General features: G+C 42.7%; 1 protein-coding gene across 2 annotated transcripts in view; it reads left to right on the top strand.

The window, feature by feature from the left end:
* Positions 1-25,619, top strand: part of rasa4 (RAS p21 protein activator 4) — an 80,321-nt gene that overhangs the window by 28,995 nt on the left and 25,707 nt on the right. For both annotated transcript variants that reach the window (XM_064982133.1, XM_064982134.1), the window contains exons 5-11: positions 8,218-8,344; positions 12,086-12,167; positions 12,307-12,441; positions 13,076-13,167; positions 19,132-19,249; positions 21,108-21,261; positions 22,891-22,955. In XM_064982133.1, the coding sequence (XP_064838205.1) occupies positions 8,218-8,344; positions 12,086-12,167; positions 12,307-12,441; positions 13,076-13,167; positions 19,132-19,249; positions 21,108-21,261; positions 22,891-22,955 (773 nt within the window). The remainder of the gene's footprint in view (positions 1-8,217; positions 8,345-12,085; positions 12,168-12,306; positions 12,442-13,075; positions 13,168-19,131; positions 19,250-21,107; positions 21,262-22,890; positions 22,956-25,619) is intronic.

Below are 25,619 nucleotides of genomic sequence, written 5' to 3'. Positions count from 1 at the left end.
ACTTATCCCAGCAACGCTGCTTTGAGTCATTGTCTGATCGTCTCTACCTGCTGGCTTACCTTAGTGTTGGCAGGCTGACTCACTGGGCAAAACACAGGGGTCACTACTGAGCTTCGTGAAGAGAGTGACATGTGGGTGAGGGGCCTGAGTCACACTTCACAGTAGGGTTGTGACACCGATGCTGGTTGTGGGGGAGTAGTCTTACTCCGTTTTATCCCACGCAGGGATGATGGTGACTTTCTGCCACTCATGAAGACGAGGGCGGGATCACTCATTAGTCTTGGTGGCTGGAACTTGCCAAAGGTGTAGCTAATAACTCCAATGAGCATTGTGTATTTGTAAGATGTGGCAGCATGTTTAAATTCCCAAGATACTAGATAATTACGAGCTGATTGATCAACTCTGATATTCACATGGTAGCAAGCCAACTGGTATAATGGTTTATTACTTCCTATAATATGAATGATATGTTGTTTATACAGGATTTTTGTAGGGCATCATGAATGCTTAAGACAGGCCAATGATATACAGTGGGGAGAACAAGTATTTGATACACTGCCGATTTTGCAGGTTTTCCTACTTACAAAGCATGTAGAGGTCTGTAATTTATCAAAGGTACACTTCAACTGTGAGAGATGGAATCTAAAACAAAAATCCAGAAAATCACATGATTTTTAAGTAATTCATTTGCATTTTATTGCATTACAAGTATTTGATACATCAGAACAGCATAACTTATTATTTGGTACAGAAACCTTTGTTTGCAATTACAGAGATCATATGTTTCCTGTAGTTCTTGACCAGGTTTGCACACACTGCAGCAGGGATTTTGGCCCACTCCTCCATACAGACTTTCTCCAGATCCTTCAGGTTTCGGGGCTGTCACTGGGCAATACGGACTTTAAGCTCCCTCCAAAGATTTTCTATTGGGTTCAGGTCTGGAGACTGGCTAGGCCACTCCAGGACCTTGAGATGCTTCTTACGGAGCCACTCCTTAGTTGCCCTGGCTGTGTGTTTCGGGACGTTGTAATGTTGGAAGACCTAGCCACGACCCATCTTCAATGCTCTTACTGAGGGAAGGAGGTTGTTGGCCAAGATCTCGAGATACATGGCCACATCCATCCTCCCCTCAATACGGTGCAGTCATCCTGTCCCCTTTGCAGAAAAGTATCCCCAAAGAATGATGTTTCCACCTCCATGCTTCACAGTTGGGATGGTGTTCTTACTTCTTCCTCCAAACATGGCGAGTGGAGTTTAGACCAAATATATATATTTTTGTCTCATCAGACCACATGACCTTCTACCATTCCTCCTCTGGATCATCCAGATGGTCATTGGCAAACTTCAGACGGGCCTGGAGCAGGGAGACCTTGCGTGCGCTGAAGGATTTTTATCCATGACGGCATAGTGTGTTATTAATGTTTTTCTTTGAGACTGTGGTCCCAGCTCTCTTCAGGTCATTGACCAGGTCCTGCCGTGTAGTTCTGGGCTGATCCCTCACCTTCCTCATGATCATTGATTCCCCACGAGGTGAGATCTTGCATGAAGCCCCAGACCGATTATTCCATTTTCTAATAATTGCGCCAACAGTTGTTGCCTTCTCACCAAGCTGCTTGCCTATTGTCCTGTAGCCCATCCCAGCCTTGTGCAGGTCTACAATTCAATCCCTGATGTCCTTACACAGCTCCCTGGAATGGGCCATTGTGGAGAGGTTGGAGTCTGTTTGAGTGTGTGGATAGGTCTTTTATACAGGTAACGAGTTCAAAGGGGGGAGGAGTTGCAGTCTACTGCAGAGAGAGCCTGCAACGTAATGTCATACTTTCCAGGTCCATACCCAAACAGTTCGAACTACTAATCTTAAAAATTACTCTCTCCAGAAATAAGTCTCTCACTGTTGCCGCCTGCTACCGACCCCCCCTCAGCTCCCAGCTGTGCCCTGGACACCATTTGTGAATTGATCGCCCCCCATCTAGCTTCAGAGTTTGTTCTGTTAGGTGACCTAAACTGGGATATGCTTAACACCCCGGCAGTCCTACAATCTATGCTAGATGCCCTCAATCTCACACAAAGCATCAAGGAACCCACCAGATACAACCCTAAATCTGTAAACAAGGGCACCCTCATAGACGTCATCCTGACCAACTGGCCCTCCAAATACACCTCCGCCGTCTTCAACCAGAATCTCAGTGATCACTGCCTCATTGCCTGTATCCGCTACGGAGCCGCAGTCAAACAACCACCCCTCATCACTGTCAAACGCTCCCTAAAACACTTCTGTGAGCAGGCCTTTCTAATCGACCTGGCCCGGGTATCCTGGAAGGACATTGACCTCAACCCGTCAGTTGAGGATGCCTGGTCATTCTTTAAAAGTAACTACCTCACCATTTTAGATAAGCATGCTCCGTTCAAAAAATGCAGAACTAAGAACAGATATAGCCCTTGGTTCACTCCAGACTTGACTGCCCTCGACCAGCACAAAAACATCCTGTGGCGGACTGCAATAGCATCGAATAGTCCCCGCGATATGCAACTGTTCAGGGAAGTCAGGAACCAATACACTCAGTCAGTCAGGAAAGCTAAGGCCAGCTTCTTCAGGCAGAAATTTGCATCCTGTAGCTCCAACTCCAAAAGGTTCTGGGACACTGTGAAGTCCCTGGAGAACAAGAGCACCTCCTCCCAGCTGCCCACTGCACTGAGGCTAGGTAACACAGTCACCACCGATAAATCCATGATTATCGAAAACTTCAACAAGCATTTCTCAAAGGCTGGCCATGCCTTCCGACTGGCTACTCCAACCTCGGCCAACAGCTCCGCCCGCCCCCCGCAGCTACTCGCCCAAGCCTCTCCAGGTTCTCCTTTACCCAAATCCAGATAGCAGATGTTCTGAAAGAGCTGCAAAACCTGGACCCGTACAAATCAGCTAGGCTTGACAATCTGGACCCTCTATTTCTGAAACTATCCGCCGCCATTGTCGCAACCCCTATTACCAGCCTGTTCAACCTCTCTTTCATATTGTCTGAGATCCCAAAGGATTGGAAAGCTGCCGGAGTCATCCCCCTCTTCAAAGGGGGAGACACCCTGGACCCAAACTGTTACAGACCTATATCCATCCTGCCCTGCCTATCTAAGGTCTTCGAAAGCCAAGTCAACAAACAGGTCACTGACCATCTCGAATCACACCGTACCTTCTCCGCTGTGCAATCTGGTTTCCGAGCCGGTCACGGGTGCACCTCAGCCACGCTCAAGGTACTAAATGATATCATAACGGCCATCGATAAAAGACAGTACTGTGCAGCCGTCTTCATCGACCTTGCCAAGGCTTTCGACTCTGTCAATCACCATATTCTTATCGGCAGACTCAGTAGCCTTGGTTTTCCTGATGACTGCCTTGCCTGGTTCACCAACTACTTTGCAGACAGAGTGCAGTGTGTCAAATCGGAGGGCATGCTGTCCGGTCCTCTGGCAGTCTCTATGGGGGTGCCACAGGGTTCAATTCTCGGGCCGACTCTTTTCTCTGTATATATCAATGATGTTGCTCTTGCTGCAGGCGATTCCCTGATCCACCTCTACGCAGACTACACCATTCTATATACTTCCGGCCCGTCCTTGGACACTGTGCTATCTAACCTCCAAACGAGCTTCAATGCCATACAACACTCCTTCCGTGGCCTCCAACTGCTCTTAAACGCCAGTAAAACCAAATGTATGCTTTTCAACCGTTCGCTGCCTGCACCTGCACGCCTGACTAGTATCACCACCCTGGATGGTTCCGACCTTGAATATGTGGACATCTATAAGTACCTAGGTGTCTGGCTAGACTGTAAACTCTCCTTCCAGACTCATATCAAACATCTCCAATCGAAAATCAAATCTAGAGTCGGCTTTCTATTTCGCAACAAAGCCTCCTTCACTCACGCCGCCAAACTTACCCTAGTAAAACTGACTATCCTACCAATCCTCGACTTCGGCGACGTCATCTACAAAATAGCTTCCAACACTCTACTCAGCAAACTGGATGCAGTTTATCACAGTGCCATCCGTTTTGTCACTAAAGCACCTTATACCACCCACCACTGCGACTTGTATGCTCTAGTCGGCTGGCCCTCGCTACATATTCGTCGCCAGACCCCCTGGTTCCAGGTTATCTACAAGTCCATGCTTGGTAAAGCTCCGCCTTATCTCAGTTCACTGGTCACGATGGCAACACCCACCCGTAGCACGCGCTCCAGCAGGTGTATCTCACTGATCATCCCTAAAGCCAACACCTCATTTGGCCGCCTTTCGTTCCAGTTCTCTGCTGCCTGTGACTGGAACGAATTGCAGAAATCGTTGAAGTTGGAGACCTTTTATCTCCCTCACCAACTTCAAACATCTGCTATCTGAGCAGCTAACCGATCACTGCAGCTGTACATAGTCTTATTGGTAATAGCCCACCCAATTTTACCTACCTCATCTCCATACTGTTTTTATTTATTTACTTTTCTGCTCTTTTGCACATCTATATTTCTACCTGTACATGACCATCTGATCATTTATCACTCCAGTGTTAATCTGCAAAATTGTAATTATTTGCCTACCTCCTCATGCCTTTTGCACACAATGTATATAGACTCCCCTTTTTTTCTACTGTTTTATTGACTTGTTTATTGTTTACTCCATGTGTAACTCTGTGTTGTCTGTTCACACTGCTATGCTTTATCTTGGCCAGGTCGCAGTTGCAAATGAGAACTTGTTCTCAACTAGCCTACCTGGTTAAATAAAAATAAAATAAAAAAACAGGTGCAGTTAATACAGGTAATGAGTGGAGAACAGGTGGGCTTCTTAAAGAAAAACTAACAGGTCTGTGAGAGCCGGAATTCTTACTGGTTGGTAGGTGATCAAATACTTATGTCATGCAATAAAATGCAAATTAATTACTTAAATCATACAATGTGATTTTCTGGATTTTTGTTTTAGATTCTGTCTCTCACTGTTGAAGTGTACCTATGATAAAAAATTACAGACCTCTACATGCTTTGTAAGTAGGAAAACCTGCAAAATCAGCAGTGTATCAAATACTTCTTCTCCCCACTGTACCAGTTTGGGGTAGTCTGCGTTACGATCAAACATTTTTACCAAACACCGTACACTACAAGACAACAAAAAACGTTAGCTTCTTTATATTGCATCTCCTGTATACAGTGTCATTGGATCTCAGTTTTGTGGACTGGTAATCATTTACAAACAGCGAAAGAACATCTCTTACTCATAATCACAAAGGCTAGATGGAGCACTTGTCCAGGGGTCTATTGCTTTCTCATTGTTTTGATTAAGGGAAGTCCTTATACATAATGGGTCGGGCAAGCATATTCCTACCCTCTTGTCTCCGCATTGTAATCCATTGCAGATGCGTTGCTTTGGAAACAAAGGCTTCGCCTGGTTGGTCAGAGAAGTTTTAAAGGAGAGACCAAGGCTTAAATTAAAGGGGATGAACAGTGAAAAAAAGTGATCACGCCTCACCCTTTTATCTGCTACACCATCAGAGCCTTCAACATGTTACTTTTTTTTTCTGAAGACATAATTAAATGAGAATCATTCCAGTTTAAAAACCGTCACAAAAATAGATCCCTTTTGTGTGATGTCAGACCATGTTCTACTGCTTGACAGTGGGAATGTGCTTCTCTGCTAGGGGCCTCACACTTGAGGTGTCTGGGGGATTACTGTGGAAGTAACCTTGAGAGAAGCAGGCTGTATGGAGAGGGACCTCTGAGGAAGGGGGTGGGAAAGAGGACTGAGCGCAATGAATCACCTTTTGAAGCAGGCAGGTCAAGGCTTGAAAGGTTAGAGACCCCTAGTGTGTGTGTGTGTGTGTGTGTATTTGCCAGTCACGGTTTGAACACTTTCATGAATGAGACCTTTCACTGATGCCGACTGGCCTCTACCAAGGTTTAGTCAAGTGTATACTAATCCTAAACAGAATGCTGTGGAGAACATTTGTGCGTTTGAACGTCTTGGAAAAACTATCTGGCCTTTATGGCCACTGATATTCTTAAATCTCAACCAGGTACAGACCAAAGAGGACTAGCCACCCCTCAGAGCCTGATTCCTCTGGGTTTCTTCGTAGGTTTCTGCCTTCTGGGGATTTTTTTTCTAGCCACTGCTTCTGCATTGCTTGCTCTTTGGTGTGTTAGGCTGGGTATCTGTAAAGCACTGCTGACGTAAAAAGGGCTTTATAAAATGTGATTTGATTTTAAAATGTTTTAAGTCAACTCGTACTCATCCATATTTGATATAAAAATAAAAAAAACATTTTTTTTTTTTTAGTTCAGTTTCCCCGCAATGTACATGTTTGTGGAGATAGCATATACCACAGACAGGACGGCGACATTTCCTCAGAATGGTCTTCACATGGTTTCTGTCCCAAATGGCACCCTAATCCCTTTATAGTGCACTGCTTTTGACCAGGGTCCATATGGCTCTGGTAAAACGTAGTGCCCTATAAAGGGACGAGTGAGCCAGAGACTGTAGATGAACTATTCAGTGTTACTGGTGTATTTTTTTACTCTAAAACTACTGACATTACTTTTCATGCTGTGCTCTAAATGGAAACTGACCGACTCTCGTTTCAGTTCACTTTTTCTGAAATGACTTCATCAATGTTGTGCCCATTGTAGACAGGAGTCTCGCTTCCTCCAGTTTCTGTTCCCTGGCTGAATGCCAGCCAACATTTCACAATGTTCAGAGAAAAGCCTTTGTCATCAACACAACTTACTCCTCTCACTGTTTCTTCTGGAATAGATAGTTAATTGTACATTTTCAGGGCAACGGGAATTTGACTTCTAAGATGGAGACTGAAAAATAAATGATAATCAAGACAGCCCTCAAAATAAAGGTGATGAAACTACTGCTTTCAGTCTTAAATTTAAGGCCTCCATGGTTGTCCCAAATCGTACCCTTTCCCCTATATTGTGCACCTCTTAACAAAAATAGTGTAATATGTAGGGCATAGGGTCCCATATCGCCTCCATGGCCACAAGTAGCTATCAGCATAGACCATTGACCAATGTTCCATCTGTTTTGTAACCCATGCACAGTCCGCTGAACCAATGATCAGGCTGTTTGTAACCCACGCACAGTCCGCTGAACCAATGATCTGTGTCTGCATTAGAAACAAGACAGCCTAATAAAAAAAAAGCCTCATCTTTTTTTTCCGTCCTGCTTTGTGGAAACGTCTGTGGTTGTAGCCAGATTTATTTTTGTCCCACACTCAGCCGGCAATAAAGAATAATGTTGCTTGACTAGAGACATACTCTGGAATATCAATCAGGAGAAAAAGCACTTCTTTCAAGGGTAAACGCAGAACGATTCTGGGAAATCTTGCCGACTTGATAGGACACTTCATAAATCATTGGGAAGCTGGAAGAAATAGGCCTACTGGTTGAATGTAGTTGGAAATTATCTGGAGGGTTGAAGAGTCAATTCACTGGTTGTTTCATTCAGCTTCTGTATTCTATGCATTGACTTTATGATTAGCTGAATTCTGTCCAAATACATGAGTCGTATGTAAGAAATAAATGTGAAATAGCTACTGTACTCTGAAATGTCAGACCTGGAAAACCTCTGGATAATACCAATGACTGTAAGGATAATAACAGATTTAGTGAGACTGGCTGTCCTAATGTTTTCCTTTTAATCAAGGAACTTATTGCCTGTGGTTTATTTCCCGATAAGTCGTCAATTTATTGCTTGTGCTTGGTTGACTAAATCTGTTATTATCCTTCGTCATTGGTATTATCCAGAGGTTTTCCAGGTCTGATATTAATTCAGAGTACAAGTATATTGGAGTCCAAATTGCAGTGCATGTAGATCTGTTCCAGTTCGGAGGCTGTGGAATGCAGGTTTAAACTGGGTAGACGATCTACTCGCGCAGAAACGAATGCATCACAGGCATTAGGTCTTTTACATTAAGCCTCCAAAAGCCTGAGACACAGAGAAAGGATGTTATTGGTGGGATTTATTCACAGCATGTGTGTGTACGACATACTGTATTCCCCTCCATGAATTACCTTATCTCATCAGAGCAATGCACAAGCCATCCCAAACAGGAAAGTGTTTTTATGAGCATGTTTTCTTCTCTATATATTTTTATTTAACCTTTGGTTATGCGCGTGTAAAGTGCATTTGCTATAGGACCATATATCTCATGTGTCCCCACACTAATTTTCCTGTGTGTTGAAGGGCTGGACGGCTGGGTGAACCTAACTGAGATTGACCCAGATGAGGAGGTGCAAGGGGAGATTCACCTCCAGATATCAGTGTTAGGGGACATCCCCAGAATACTGCGCTGCCAAGTACTGGAGGCCAGGTAAGACATGGATGTTGGGCTCGTCCTGTATGGCTCATTTGTTGGGGCATAGCGCTTACAACGCCAGGATTGTGGGTTTAATTCTCGCGGTGGCCATCCATACCATAATGTATGCATCCACTACAGGAAGTTGGATAAAATTGCCTACTAAATGTCTTAGTACATACACATTCATTACCTAGGTGACAAATTACCTGTGGGATCTAGGGTGGACCTACTTCTCAGGTTTTACTCTATATACGCTGACGGCATCGCTTTGTACAGCAACTACATCACACAAGGCCAGTGCTGCTCATTGGTAGTGAATGAGGTGGGGTCTACCATCACTGTATACATTAAAAAAATGTTTTTAACACTTCTCTATGTATAACCAATTTTGGCAGCAACTACAGCTATGAGTCTTTGTAAGTCAAAGAGCTTTCCACACCTGGATTGTGCAACATTTGCTCACTTTTAAAAAAAACAATATTTTCAAAATTCAAATTGGTTGTTGATCATTGCTAGACAACCATTTTCCGTTATTGCCATAGATTTTCAATTAGATTTAAGTCAAAACTGTAACTCGGCCACTCAGGAATAGTCACTGTCTTCTTGGTTAGTAACTCCAGTGTAGATTTGCCCATGTGTTTTAGGTTATTGCCCTGCTGAAAGGTGAATTAATCTCCCAGTGTCTGGTGGAAAGCAGACTGAACCAGGTTTCCTCTCGGATTTTTCCTGTGCTTAACTCCGTTTTGTTTCTTTTTTATTCTGAGAAACTTCCCAGTCATTAACGATTACAGACATACCCATAACATGATACAGCCGCCACTATGCTTGAAATTATGCAGCGTGGTACTCAGTAACATATTGGATTTACCCCAAACAAAACACTTTCTATTCAGGACAGAAAGTGAATTGCTTTGCCAATTTTTTTGTTTATTGCTGTATTGTAAACAGGATGCATGTTTTGGAATATTTTCCTTCTGTGCAGGCTCCCTTCTCACTCTGTCAATAAGGTCATTATTGTGGAGTCACTACAATATTGCTCCATCCTTGTTTTTTTCTCTCCATCTCAGCCATTGATCTCTGAAGGTGTCTTAAAATCACCAGTGGCCTCATGTTGACATCCCTAAGCGGTTTCATTCCTGTCCTGCAGCTCAGTTCAGAAGGACGACTGCATCATCCACAACATAATTATGAACTTGGCCATGCTTAAAGATGTATGCAATGTCTGATTTGTTATTGTTACCCATCCACCAACCACTGCCCTTCTTTGAGGCTTTTGAAAAGCTCCCTGGTCTTTAGTTGAATCTGTGCTTGAAATTCAATACTTGACTGAGGGACCTTACAGATGTCATGTGTATGGTGGACAAAGAAAGGGGTAGTAATTTAAAAAATCATGTCAACCCCTATTATTTCACACAGTGATGTTACTTTTTAGACTATTTTAGTTATATATATATTAAATCTATTTAAATCCAACTTTAACACAACAACATGTGAAAAAAGTTCAAGGGGGTGTAAACTTTCTATATGCACTGTATAGTACACTGCTCAAAAAATAAAGGGAACACTAAAATAACACATCCTAGATTGAATGAATGAAATATTCTTAAATACTTTTTTCTTTACATAGTTGAATGTGCTGACAACAAAATCACACAAATTATCAATGGAAATCAAATTTATCAACCCATGGAGGTCTGGATTTGGAGTCACACTCAAAATTAAAGTTGAAAACCACACTACAGGCTGATCCACCTTTGATGTAATGTCCTTAAAACAAGTCAAAATGAGGCTCAGTAGTGTGTGTGGCCTCCACGTGCCTGTATGACCTCCCTACAACGCCTGGGCATGCTCCTGATGAGGTGGCGGATGGTCTCCTGAGGGATCTCCTCCCAGACCTGGACTAAAGCATCCGCCAACTCCTGCACAGTCTGTGGTGCAAAGTGGCGTTGGTGGATGGAGCGAGACATGATGTCCCAGATGTGCTCAATTGGATTCAGGTCTGGGGAACGGGCGGGCCAGTCCATAACATCAATGCCTTCCTCTTGCAGGAACTGCTGACACACTCCAGCCACATGAGGTCTAGCATTGTCTTGCATTAGGAGGAACCCAGTGCCAACCGCACCAGCATATGGTCTCACAAGGGGTCTGAGGATCTCATCTCTGTACCTAATGGCAGTCAGGCTACCTCTGGCGAGCACATGGAGGGCTGTGCGGGCCCCCCCCCCCCCAAAGAAATGCCACCCCACACCATGACTGACCCACCGCCAAACCGGTCATGCTGGAGGATGTTGCAGGCAGCAGAACGTTCTCCACGGCGTCTCCAGACTGTCACGTCTGTCACGTGCTCAGTGTGAACCTGCTTTCATCTGTGAAGAGCACAGGGCGCCAGTGGCGAATTTGCCAATCTTGGTGTTCTCTGGCAAATGCCAAACGTCCTGCACTCTGTTGGGCTGTAAGCACAACCCACACCTGTGGACGTCAGACGCTCATACCACCCTCATGGAGTCTGTTTCTGACCGTTTGTGCAGACACATGCACATTTGTGGCCTGCTGGAGGTCATTTTGCAGGGCTCTGGCAGTGCTCCTCCTGCTCCTCCTTGCACAAAGGCGGAGGTAGCGGTCCTGCTGCTGGGCCCTCCTACGGCCTCCTCCACGTCTCCTGATGTACTGGCCTGTCTCCTGGTAGCGCCTCCATGCTCTGGACACTACGCTGACAGACGCAGCAAACCTTCTTGCCACAGCTCGCATTGATGTGCCATCCTGGATGAGCTGCACTACCTGAGCCACTTGTGTGGGTTGTAGACTCCGTCTCATGCTACCACTAGAGTGAAAGCACCGCCAGCATTCAAAAGTGACCAAAACATCAGCCAGGAAGCATAGGAACTGAGAAGTGGTCTGTGGTCACCATCTGCAGAACCACTCCTTTATTGGGGGTGTCTTGGTAATTGCCTATAATTTCCACCTTTTGTCTATTCCATTTGCACAACAGCATGTGAAATGTATTGTCTATCACTGTTGTTTCCTAAGTGGACAGTTTGATTTCACAGAAGTGTGATTGACTTGGAGTTACATTGTGTTTAAGTGTTCCCTTTCACATTTTTGACTGCACTGGGCCTTTTTTTAAATGTTTTATTTTGAGTTTGCGCTGTAAACATAGCTTGATATATCAGTCTGGTTTAGGCTACTACAAACTTACAGTTCCATCTATGTATTGTTCACAGGTTTGAGCATTACGTGCACTGGGCACACTGCTTCCAAACTCTGTGAACTCATTCTTCATAAATACCTGGGGCATCGTCTGTGCTGTGGGTATTTCAGCCCATCTGCCAGAGCAGCTGGATTCACACAGACAGACATACGCCCGGCTGACTCTCCTCTACGATGCGTGTTGATTACTTTCTCTGAGCTCACCCCAATGATCTCATACTGACCTCATCTCAAATGGTGCGTGGGAGGGCATTTGTTTGTGATTGAGACTAGACTTGTGGTTATGGGTTAAAATATAACATTGGTTTTCTTATTACTTTAGGTGCGCTTGATTTTGCTTGCCTGGTGCGCAGGTTTGCACTTTTGGGACTATTCCTTTGATCCCATTGCACCGGAGAGAACTTAATCAAACTCCTTCTGTGTTTGAAAGAAGACATACTGTTTTAAGTGACCCAGATCTGATGGAGAGTGGAGATACAATGTGCTTCAATGTCAACTAATTTGTAAAATGCTCAACTTTCCTTTTTGTGTGGGTTTGTGCTTCAGAGACCTTGCAAAAAAGGATCGCAATGGAGCGTCGGACCCTTTTGTCAGAGTACGATACAACTGCAAAACCCACGAAAGTGCGGTAAGCCAAAGACCTGCCCACACCCATGGTCCTTACATTAAGATATTTAATACATTCATTGGAAAAAGGTTTTGAAACAGCCCTTTTGACTTGTGAATTGAATATAGGAATCTGCGAATGGATGTTTCTGTGGTTTCAGGTGATCAAGAAGTCCTGTTATCCGCGCTGGAACGAGAGCTTTGAGTTTGAGCTGGACGATGCACCCCTGGACACCCCTCTGAGTGTTGAGGTGTGGGATTGGGACTTGGTCAGCAAGAATGACTTCCTGGGAAAGGTGAGAAGTCCTGTTGAGGTAACTTTCCCAGGTTTCCCAGAAATCCCGTTTGGAAGATTCCCGGAATCAGAAAGGAATAAGCAGGATAACATTTGGAATGTTACTGGAATTTTGTAGCCCTAGTACCAAGTCTGAATAACAGTGGTGTGAAGCACTTACTTTTTAATGTAGGTGGTTTGGTCGTGTAACCTTAACGCAAGTCGTCAGCTCTTAGTCATCTCCCTAAGCTAATACCTAGGCTTTAACTCAGTTGCCATATTTTGTAAGGAATGGTATTATGTTGTGCAGGACACCTGGGGTTTGAAGTCCGGTCATTCACAGCTGAAAAGTGAAAAATATGTGGGCACCCCCCACAAGTGTTTTAAATATGAATGTTGAATGGATAATTGGAACCCTGGTTATGTCCATATTCAAAAAAAGAGTCTCAGAGTAGCAGTGCTGAGTTTACCCTGTTAGACAGGGGGGGGGGGGGGGACCTGACCTTAGATCAGCACTCTGGACCATGTTCTGTAGACGTCAGATTTAGACACACAGGATCACAACATGATAAACATTACTCTCCATATACATTGAATACAATTAGTTTACAATGTATTATAATCAAATGTGTTGATGTTTATTCTCCTCTGTTCAGGTTTTGTTCAACATCCACAGATTGCAGTCAGCCCACCAGGAGGAGGGCTGGTTTCGCCTCGTCCCTGATAAGCCCAAACATAGTCAGCATGAGTGAGTCAATGGGTTGCCACCATTATCATAAATGCAAACAAGTTTTTTGCACCAAGGAAACAACTGTTAGCTGACAATATAGAAACATGCAAACTCCTCTATCCAAGTTTTTTTGTTTTATTTTATACCCACATGGCCGTCATAGACATTGAAATCTAATAATAATAATAATTATTATTATTATTATTGGCATTGGCCAATGTAAATAAATATGTAATGAAACACACAGTGTAAAGAAGAGTGATATGTGCGTTGTATCCTCATAGAGTAGTGTTGTAAATTAGGTGGAGGAAGCAGGCTCCGGTCATTTTTGTATCTCACAGTCCAAAGGGGTATATTAAGATTGAAGCTAGATCTATTCAGGGTTTTCTGAAGCGAGCCAGCTTCAGCTTTTTATGCGCATGGGAGTGTGACTGCGCGTGCATATGTATGCATGTGTGTATGTGCATGCATGTGTGGGCGGGTGCGTCTGTTCCGGTCCATGTGCCGACAGGAAGTGCTAATCCTTTTCCCGGGCTAAATCCCTGGTTTATTTCTCCTCCATAAAGGATCATTTGGCCATGTGGACTCTGGGCAGGGATTAGAGAGAGAGAGATAGAGGGAGGGAAATTGTGAGGAGAGGAGGAGTGGGGCTTATGTAAAAGGAAGAGGGCTGTAGCAGGATATGCATCCTTTTTGGACAGGAGGGGACAAAAGCAGTATGCCCCCGCGGGAACCCAGATTAGTGCCAGAAACAAGGGCAATGTAGGGCGATTGGGCCGGCTACATGGCTCGCTGGCACTAGCGGCCATTGGATGTTGTTCTTTCAGCTGGTGGCTGGTATTGAGAGACAAGGAATCTCCGTTAACCTCTGAATGTGATCATGGTTGGGGAGGATTTGAGAGGGCATGCTCTTCCTGGTGCAGTACATAGCCATATAATTAGAACTGCTTTAGGTCATTTTGTGCAGCCATTCATCAAATATTTTTCGTGAACACCATATAGAATCACATTATGTATAACTAATGTCATGTCATCATGCTTCTCCATAAGCGTCTTTAATCATGATTACCAGCTTACAAGCATGCAGCTTATGATCTGGCCCTAATGTGTTTGTAAGCAAATGCTAATTGTTATGCATGTAAGTACTTCATAAGTGGTTGTATTATAGACCAGTGCATGACTGGTTGTGGATTGTGTGTGCTGCTTTCAATTCTCACCGTTTACTTGATGTTTCCCATTAATAAAGGGAAATCCAAAATATTGGTCTCTCTACCCTAACCCCTAACCAATAAGTGGCTTTCACTAGGAGAAGATTGGTCGACACTGTATAAACCTGTGGAAATAACTACCAAATAAGGACCTGAGGTGACCAGATGCGCTATTAGTCACAGGGACCATAGGTCAGTGTATTATATATTTAGTGCTGCATACTTCAGGAAGTGGTTGTAATTGTAAGATTAAAAAGCCAAACCTTTTACTGTATGAACATAGTGTATGCATCCCAAATGGTACCCAATTCCCTTTATAGTGCAGTACTTTTATGGGAACAGGGTGGCATTTAGAATGCAGACAGTGATTTCACCACCATCCCTTCCCCCCAATTAATCAGTATAACTCCACCAACTTAACGTTTCCCCAATGGCCTCATTCTAATGTCTTCTGTCTTCCTTTTATTTTTATGCTCATTCTATTTTGGATTCTATTTATCAAATTGGTTCTCGAAAGTAGTATAGTTGAATCTGTAGCGATGATGTAATGGCAAGTTGTTCAAAAGGAAAATAAAGGATTTAAATACATTCTGGGGATATTGAATTAGGTTTTCATATGAAAATATCCTACATTTCGTAACATTGTTGTGGCCGGTCACGATTATTGTTGGACATCTGTCTGTCACTGCTCTGTCTCACTTTCCATTTTCATAACCGGGAAAGAAGGGAGGGCTGTTAAAATGTCATGCCAATCCCAAACAAAGGATTATTCAGAGGTGTCTATGCTGCTCTCCAAGCAATAACAAGATTTACCTCCATATTCATGATGTCACCCTTAGTTATGAAATCACAACAATTGAAATCAAATGCCGTGATGAGTACTGGTGCTGTTGAGATGTCAAACCGTGGTTACACTATATAATAATGTTCATGAATAAGCCATTACATTCTTATACATGTTATAAAAGCTTTATCATTTTTTACCGATAATACTCTATTCCTAAATAGTTTATTAACGCTTATGAAAGTTATAAAAACATTTTTTTAACATTTTGGGCAGTGTCGGCATTGCAACCCAATGAAAGTCGGTTTTCACCAGAGGACTTTGATCAACTCTGTGGTAAAATTCTCAGATTAAGCCCACGTAATCCTTGTCTTCTCAAATTATCTTCTTTCTTCCCACTCTTTTCAGCCAGTCAAGCTGTTTATATTGTCTCTTTAAAAAAAACACCTCTGGACTTCTTCTTGATTAGATTTCTGACAGGCGGTTGCCATCTGGGGCCTGCAGTCTTGTTGACTAGTCGTGTGTGTTTTGTGCCAGGAAATGATGAGTGTCAAGTCTGGATCACTCCTCAGCTCCTCAGTAGAGGGTTGTGAATCCTCCAACCAGGATTTCTGGATAGTTACTGGAATTTTGAAACCCTAATGCAGTGCTGTGTGTGGGCTTGTGGATGTCTATAAAAAAATAAAAAAAAAATTTCCCCTGAACTTTACAAGCCATTATGTTCTTGATATTTTACCACTTTGTACGATTCCCTCAGCTTCACCAAACACCCTAGCTTTTATACAATTAAGCTGGTTTTGCTCACAGTGCTAGTAAGACTGTCAATTTTGTTCCATATGGCTTGATGAGTAAATTTCCCTAATTTAAATGATAAAGCCCGAGAAGCCGGTGTTTGGAGGATATATTAGCATGGGTCGTGTCCGTAGATACAGAACAAAAAGACTAAACGACTGGGTCGCGTCTCTGGCAACCGAAACAATAGAACGAACGACCGACCAGCCAGTTTGGGAGCAACCGTAGATTTGTTTCGGGACTATATCTTGTGAAAGGATGAAATAGTATGAGGGCTGACAAACCGTGCCAATATTTCCTCCAAACTCCAGCTTTGAGGGCATTATCACTTTTATACAACAGGTAACCAACATATTCAAATAATGATTTACATATTTATTTGAAAAAAAGTTATTTTGATGTAATTTATTCATGCTATTTCATCCTTCCACAAGCTATAGTCCCGAAAAAAATCTAAGGTTGCTCCCAAACCGGCTGTTCTTTCGTTCGTTCTATTGGTTCAGTTGCCAGAGACGCGACCCAGACGTTCAGTCTTTTTGTCCTGTATCTACGGACACGACCCGGTCGTTAGCATGGCAATGGAACATTTAGAACAGTCTGTCAACGTTCTTATCCCTTGCTTGCTAGCTAGCCAACTACAGCTAACTTAGTCACGTAAAACAGTGCAGACAGAATAACAACAGTATCTGCATTTGTTAAAGCTGCTTTCTAGAGACATTTATTTGGATACATCCATAACAATGAGCTAATGAGGCACGATTTCACCTGGCATAGAAAATGTGCTCTCTATTTAGGACACTGTTCAGAGGAGTAAGCCAACAACACAGCCAACACATCTTCAAACTGAAGCTGAAAAGACAGCACACTAGCTGCACTTCGTTTTTCAATTCACATTTCTTTGTAAATATCCATAAATTATGCCAGCTGATTTATGATTTTGACTGGCTGAGAAACACTGCCTGCCTCTCTCGCCCCAACACCCAACACGTTCCTTACTATGGGACAGTTGGAGATCGAATTTGAATATTGAAACAATGTTGCAAATGTCGGAAGGACAGACAGCAAGGCTTATACAAATCTCCGCTGTTGAAAAATAAAAGTTAGTTTAAAAGAAATGTGAGATAATGTCTCGATGCTTTTTATAGTGTTGATCAAGTTTATAACTTCCCTGCCTGGGCTGATGGGACAGTGGATTGTGCAGTCATATGGAACAGAGTAAATTGGAATTTTAACATCAAAGATTTAGCTGGTGGTAACTTGTGTAATATACACAGTCTGGAATGCGGTTTTAACCAATCCACATTCAGGATTAGACCCACCCATTGTATAAATAACCACATTCCACAGTCTGGGCCATTCTTACCACTATTGGAAAAGTGTTTTTCAGATCTTTTTTCCACTTCGTCTTTTGGACAGACATAAAGGTTGACTGTGTTGTAGTGCTGTATGTAGTCTGTAAAGTACCTGTATAGTAGGGTGTGTTCAAAACATTGTCTGACTGTCTTTTTAAAACACCCTGAAATTACAGCCCATACATTGTTTATATACAGTACCAGTGAAACTTTTGGACACCTACTCATTCAATTTTCTTTATTTTTACTATTTTCTACATTCTACAAGAGAGAAACTATGAAATAACACACATGGAATCATGTAGTAACCAGAAAAGTGTTAAACAAATCAAGATATAAATTATATTTGAGATTCTTCAAAGTAGCCACCCTTTGCCTTGATGACAGCTTTGCACACACTTGGCATTCTCTCAACCAGCTTTACCTGGAATGTTTTTCCACCCGTCTTGAAGGAGTTCCCACTTATGCTGAGCACTTGTTGGCTGCTTTTCCTGCACTCTGCGGTCCAACTCATCCCAAACCATCTCAATTGGGTTGAGGTTGGGTGATTGTGGAGGCCAGGTCATCTGATCCAGCACTCAATCATTCCATCACTCTCCTTCTTGGTCAAATAACCCTTACGCAGCCTGGAGGTGTGTGTTGGGTCATTGTCCTGTTGAAAAAAAAAACGATAGTCCCACTAAGCACCAACCAGCTGGGATGGCATATTGCTGCAGAATGCTGTGGTAGCCATGCTGGTTAAGTGTGCCTTGAATTTTGAATAAATCAGACAGTGTCACCAGCAAAGCACCCCCATACCATCACACCACCTCCTCCAAGCATTACAATAGGAACCACACTTGTGGAGATCATCTGTTCACTTACTCTGCGTCTCACAAAGACACGGTGGTTGGAACCAAAAATCTCCAATTTGGACTCCCACCGGTATATTTCTCATGTTTCTTGGCCCAAGCAAGTCTCTTCTTATTATTGGTGTCCATTAGTAGCGGTTTCTTTGCATCAACTTGACCATGAAGGCCTGACTCACGACATCTCCTCTGAACAGTTGATGCTGAGATGGGTCTGTTACTTGAACTCTGTGAAGCATTTTCTGAGGTTGATAACTCTAACTTATACTCTGCAGCAGAGGTAACTCTGGATCTTCCATTCCTGTGGTGGTCCTCATGAGACCGTTTTATCATAGCGCTTGATGGTTTCTGCGATTGCTCTTGAAGAAACTTTCAAGGTTCTTGAATTTTTCCGAATTGACTGTCCTTCATGTCTTTAAGTAATGATGGACTGTTTGCTTATTTGAGCTGTTCTTGCCATAATATGGACTTGGTCTTTTCTTCCAAAAAGGGTTATCTTCTGTATACCAACCCTACCTTGTCACAACACAACTTATTGTCTCAAATGCATTAAGAAAGAAAGAAATTCCACAAATGAACTTTGGCACACCTGTTAATTAGAATGCATTTCAGGTGACGACTTCATGAAGCTGGTTGAGAGAATCCCAAGAGGGTGCAAAGCTGTCATCAAGGCAAAGGGTGGCTATTTGAAGAATCTCAAATATAAAATATATTTTGATTTAACACTTTATTTGGTTACTAAATGATTCCATATGTGTTATTTCACAGTTTATGTCTTCCCTATTATTCTACAATGTAGAAAATAAAAAAACTAAAAAAAAACTTGAATGAGTAGGTCCAAACGTTTGACTGATACTGTATATATTTTTCAAGATATTTATTTTTGAAGATTTTTTTTTCTTCTTTTTTTTTGTATTTTCTGTAAGGGTTTGCTCCCAAAATATTTTTCATTTGTTTTGATATGACTTCCCGTTAAGTTCTTTTCTACTCTGCTCCAGGGGCACTCTAGGATCTCTGCGCCTGCAGCTGCGCCTGCGAGATGAGACGGTCCTGCCCTCCGGCCACTACCAACCACTTACGGAGCTGCTGTGCCAATCCGTGGGCCCCCATCTTAATGTGAGCACCAAGTCAATGCCACTCCTCAGTCTCTCAAGTGTCGCCTGGGTTGCATAAGATCAGGGGTATACAGCTCCGGTCCTCGAGAGCCACGGGCCATGTATGCTGGTTTTTATCCTTTGCATTTTAACCAGAGACTGAATTAAGTTTTTTTATATGCTATTTTAAGTACATTAAATAAACTCAGCAAAAAAAGAAACATCCTCTCACTGTCAACTGTTTATTTTCAGCAAACTTAACATTTGTAAATATTTGTATGAACATAACAAGATTCAACAACCGAGACAAACTGAACAAGTTCCACAGATGTGTGACTAACATAAATGGAATAATGTGTCCCTGAACAAAGGGGGGGTCTAAATCAAAAGTAGCAGTCAGTATCTGGTGTGGCCATCATCTGCTTTAAGTACTGCAGTGCATCTCCTCCTCATGGACTGCACCAGATTTGCCAGTTCTTGCTGTAAGATGTTCTTGCTGTTACCCCATTCTTCCACCAAGGCACCTGCAAGTTCCCAGACATTTCTGGGAGGGGTATGGCCCTAGCCCTCAACCTCCGATCCAACAGGTCCCAGACGTGCTCAATGGGATTGAGATCTGGGTTCTTCGTTGGCCATGGCAGAGCACTGACATACCTGTCTTGCAGGAAATCACACACAGAATGAGCAGTATGGCTGGTGGCATTGTCATGCTGGAGGGTCATGTCAGGATGAGCCTGCAGGAAGTGTACCACATGAGGGAGGAGGATGTCTTCCCTGTAACGAACAGTGTTGAGATTGCCTGCAATGACAACAAGCTCAGTCCGATGATGCTGTATCCACTTCCAAATCGATCCCGTTCCAGAGTACAGGCCTCGGTGTAATGCTCATTCCTTCGACGATAAACGCAAATCCGACAATCACCCCTGATGAGACAAAACCGCGACTCGTCAGTGAAGAGCACTTCTTGCCAGTCCTGTCTGGTCCAGCGACGGTGGGTTTGTGCCCATAGGTGATGTTTTTGCCGGTAAGGTCTGGTGAAGACCTGCCTTGCAACAGGATTATAAGCCCGCAGTCCAGCCTCTCTCAGCCTAATGCGGACAGTCTGAGCACTGATGGAGGGATTGTGCGTTCCTGGTGTAACTCGGGCAGTTGTTGTTCCCATCCTGTACCTGTCCCGCAGGTGCGATGTTCGGGTGTCCCGATCTTGTGCAGGTGTTACACATGGTCTGCCACTGCGAGGACGATCAGCTGTCCGTCCGGTCTCCCTGTGCTCTGTCTTAGGCATCTTACATTAGAAATTGCAATTTATTGCCCTGACCACATCTGCAGTTCTTATGCCTCTTTGCAGCATGCCTAAGGCACGTTCACGCAGATGAGCAAGGACCATGGGCATCTTTCTTTTTGTGTTTTTCATTGTCAGTAGAAAGGCCTCTTTAGTGTCCTGAGATTTTATAACTGTGACCTTAATTACCTACCGTCTATAAGCTGTTAATGTCTTAGCGACGGTTCCACAGGTGCATGTTAATTATTTGTTCATTGAACAGGCATGGGAAACGGTGTTTAACGAATTATCTTTGAAAGACAGGGTCTTGAAAAAGGGAAATTTCTTCTTTGCTGAGTTTAATATGCTTGGTGTTAATCATGATTCATTAAATCCAATATTGTGTTGATTTACTGCATGGTATGTGGCACAATAAATTTTGCCTCTTCGCAGACTGTTTAATCCATAGCAATTTACAGTACAGAATTCATTTTTAGTTGATGTACCTCTGTAGGAAATGAAAACCACAACCTTGGTGTTGCCAATGCCGTGCTCTTACCACCTGAGTCACTCAGGACCACAAGCGCTTGTGATGATAAATCTTTGCTTGGTATCATAGGGCAACTGGCCAGATTTGATCATGCTCGTCGATGAGACCACTACAGCTGAGAGTCGACAGGAAGTGGCCTCCAACCTAGTGAAGCTCTTCCTGGGTCAGGGATTGGCCAAGGAGTTCCTTGATGTTCTCTTCAAGCTGGAGTTGGACAAGACTAGTAAGTCAGACTTCACACACCTAAATTGGAGTTGGACAACTTGTGTTCAGCACAGCCCAATAATGTGGAATGTTTAGATTTAAATATATTGTGTCAAATGAGTCTTTCACTGTGGTATATTGGCCATATACCACACCCCCTCTGGCCTTATTGCTTAATAATACCACAGTGTTGGTGAATACTCTTTTCTGATTGCCTAGAAGGGCATTATAGAATTAACATTAAAACCAGATAACAGGACAGAAAAGGTAAACCAACAGCCACACAAACTGAAATTGGATACATTGTAAAAGCATGTTCAAAAAGGGAAAAAATGCTAGCTAGCATTACAAAACAAATCAGACACATTTTTTGGGAGCATTATCACTTTTATACAACGCGTTATGAACATATTCAAATAATGATTGACATTTTCATTTTAAAAACATTATTTTTATGGATTTATTCACACTATTTCATCCTTCCACGAGATATAGTCCCAAAAACACATCTAGGGTTGAGATCCAAGCCAGCTCATGCTATTGGTTCTATCTATTTTTTGTTCTAAACTGTGCCCATACATTTTTCTTTCTTAATGATCCGTTGCCATGATGGCTGGCAACGTTCCAACTTTGGCTAACAGTCACGTCAAACAGTGAAGCCATAATAACTGCAAAATAGCTGCATTTGCATTTGTTTAAGCTTTTTTCTAATTATTTTGTTTGGGATACATCATAACAATGAGCAAATGAGCGATTTCGCCTGGCATAGAACATTTTCTATCGCCAGACCACTGTTCAGAAGCGATCGCTAACTACACAACTAACACATTCACTTCAAACTGAAGCTGTAATGACGGCAAACTAGCTGCATTTCGTGATTTTTTAATTGACATCTTTGTATACATTATATCCATAAAAATTATGCTGATTAATGATTTCGACTGGCTGAGAAAAGCTGCCATCCTGTCTGTCTCAGAAAGCTGGAGATCAATTTTAAATATTGAAACAATGCTGCAAATGTAGGAGAGACAGACAGCAACGTTATTACAAATCTCCCCTGTTGAAAACCAATTGCTAGTCTTAAAGATACTCTCAAGATGCTTTTTACAGTGTAGATCTAGTATATAAATTGCCTGGCTGAGCTGATGAGACAGTAGATTGCTCAGTCAGATGGAACAGAGTAAATGGGCCTTTCAACGTCATAGATTTAGCTGGTGGTTATTTGTGGAATACACACGGGCTGGAATGTGGTTTTAACCAATCAGCATACAGGATTAGACCCATCTGTTGTATAATTCCCTATAATGCCCAGTATAATTCAATGACTATGAAGTTAATTATTTTGAGCTGCTTTTGATAGCAAAAGTCGAATTGAAAACATTGGCATTTTTGAATTAGATTTTCAAAATAGCAAGCAAGGAGGATGCTTTGGTTTACTGAACTAGCAATGTAGATTTATATCCATGGTATAAAGGGGATAATAAACTCAGGGCTCTATGCGTTGTCTGTAAGATAATGCAACTCCGTTGATGGTAAGTCCCACTCAGCATCCACGTCGTGCTATATTTTCCAGAGTACACCATAGCACCTCGTTGATTTTCCCTTACATATTTCATTGCTGGCTGTTCTCTTTGACTTCTTTCCTCAGGTGAACCCAACACCTTGTTTCGCAGCAACTCCTTGGCATCGAAGTCCATGGAGTCATTTTTAAAGGTAAACCCTCTTTCCGGCAACATCGCTACAGTGCCTTCAAAGTATTCAGACCCCTTTACTTTTTTTGTTGTTGTTAGGTTACATCCTTAGTCTAAAATGTATTCAATAGTTTTTTCCCCTCATCAATCTGCACACAATACACCATAATGACAAAGCAAAAACAGGTTTTTAGAAATTCTTGCTAATTTATTCAAAATAAAAAACGGAAATATTACATTTACATAAGTATTCAGAAACTTTACTCAGTACTTTGTTGGAGCACCTTTGGCAGTGATCACAGCCTCGTCTTCTTGGGTATGACGCTACAAGCTTGGCACACCTGTATTTCTCCCATTCCTCTCTGCAGATCCTCTCAAGCTCTGTTAGGTTTGATGGGGAGCATTGCTGCACAGCTATTTTCAGGTCTCTCCGGAGATGTTCGATCGGGTTCAAGTACGTGCTCTGGCTGGGCCACTTAACTTCTTGCGTCGAGCAATCCCGGATCCGGGATTCTATTTATAGCCTCAAGCTCATTAGCATAACGCAACGTTAACTATTCATGAAAATCGCAAATGAAATGAAATAAATATATTTGCTCTCAAGCTTAGACTTTTGTTAACAACACTGTAATCTCAGATTTTCAAAATATGCTTTTCAACCATAGCTAAACAAGCATTTGTGTAAGAGTGTTGATAGCTAGCATAGCTATAAGCCTAGAATTCAGCCAGCAACATTTTCACAAAAACAAGAAAATCATTCAAATAAAATCATTTACCTTTGAAGAACTTCAGATGTTTTCAATGAGACTCTCAGTTAGATAGCAAATGTTCAGTTTTTCAAAAAAATATAATTTGTGTAAGACAAATCGCTCCGTTTTGTTCACGTTTGGCTATGAAAAAAACCTGTATCCAGTTATAGCCTCAAGCTCATTAGCATAACGTAACGTTAAGTATTTATGAAAATCGCAAATGAAATAAAATGAATGTGCTAGCTCTCAAGCTTAGCCTTTTCTTAACAACACTGTCATCTCAGATTTTCAAAATATGCTTTTGAACCATAGCAAAACAAGCATTTGTGATAGCTAGCGTAGCATTTAGCGTAGCATTTAGCGGGCAACATTTGCACAAAAACCAGAAAAGGATTCAAATAAAATCATTTACCTTTGAAGAACTTCTGATGTTTTCAATGAGGAGACTCTCAGTTACATAGCAAATGTTCAGTTTTTCCTGAAAGATTCTTTGTGTAGGAGAAATCGCTCCGTTTTGTACATCACGTTTGGGTACCAAAAAAACCCGAAAATTCAGTCATCAAAACGGCGAACTGTTTTCCAAATTAACTCCATAATATCGACTGAAACACGGCAAACGCGGTTTAGAATCAATCCTCAATGTGTTTTTCACATATATCTTCATTGATATATCGTTCGTGGTAGTCTCCTTTCTCCGGTGAATCGCTTGGAAAAAGACGTGCAGTTGAAGATGACGCACCAATTTCGACGGGGGACACCGGGCGGACACCTGGCAAATGTAGTCTCTTATGGTCAATCTTCCAATGATATGCCTACAAATACGTCACAATGCTGCAGACACCTTGGGGAAACGATAGATCGGGCAGGCTCATTCCTTGCGCATTCACAGCCATATAAGGAGACAATGAAAAACAGAGCCTCAAAAATCCTACTCATTTCCGGGTTGAAGTTTCATCTTGGTTTTGCCTGTAGCATCTGTTCTGGGGCACTCACAGACAATATCTTTGCAGTTCTGGAAACGTCAAGAGCGTTTTCTTTCCAAAGCTATCAATTATATGCATAGTCAAGCATCTTTTTGTGACAAAATATTGCGCTTAAAACGGGCACGTCTTTTTATCCAAAATGAAATGGCGCCCCCATAGATGTAACAGGTTAAGAACATTCAGAGACTTGTCCCATAAACCTTGGCTGTGTGCTTAGGGTCGTTGTCCTGTTGGAAGGTGAACCTTTGCCCCAGTCTGAGGTCCCTAAGCAGGTTTTCATCAAGGAGCTCTCTGTACTTTGCTCTGTTCGTCTTTGCCTCGATCCTGACTAGTCTCCCAGTCCCTGCCACTGAAAAACATCCCCACAGCATGATGCTACTACCACCACCATGCTTCACCGTAGGGATGGTGCCAGGTGTCCTCTAGATGTGATGCTTGGCATTCAGGCCAAATAGTTCAATCTTGGTTTCATCAGACCAGAGGGTCTGAGGGTCTCTAGGTGCCTAGCGAACTCCAAGGCCTGATTGGTGGAGTGCTGCACAGAGGGTTGTCCTTCTGGAAGCTTCTCCCATCTCCAAAGAGGAACTCTAGAGCTCTGTCAGAGTGACCGTCAAGTTCTTGGTCCCCTCCCTGACCATTGTCCTTATCCCCCGATTGCTCCGTTTGATCGGGCGGCCAGCTCTAGGAAGAGCCTTGGCGGTCACAAACTTCTTCCATTTAAGAATTATGGCCACTGATCTTGGGACCTTCAATGCTGACAATTCCTTTGACCTCATGGCCTAGTTTTTGCACCTGAGCTCAATTTCAAGTCTCATAGCAAAGGGTTTGAATACTTATGTAAGGTATTTTTGTTTTTCACTTGGTCATTATTGGGTATTTTGTGTAAATTGCTGAGGCTTTAAAATGTAATCCATTTTACAATAATGCTCTAATGTAACAAAATGTGGAAGAAGT

This window comes from Oncorhynchus masou, chromosome 12 (assembly GCF_036934945.1).
Source record: "Oncorhynchus masou masou isolate Uvic2021 chromosome 12, UVic_Omas_1.1, whole genome shotgun sequence".
NCBI classification, from domain to species: domain Eukaryota; kingdom Metazoa; phylum Chordata; class Actinopteri; order Salmoniformes; family Salmonidae; genus Oncorhynchus; species Oncorhynchus masou.
Note: the sequence above shows the minus strand (reverse complement) of the source record. Positions and strands in the feature narration are given on the sequence as shown.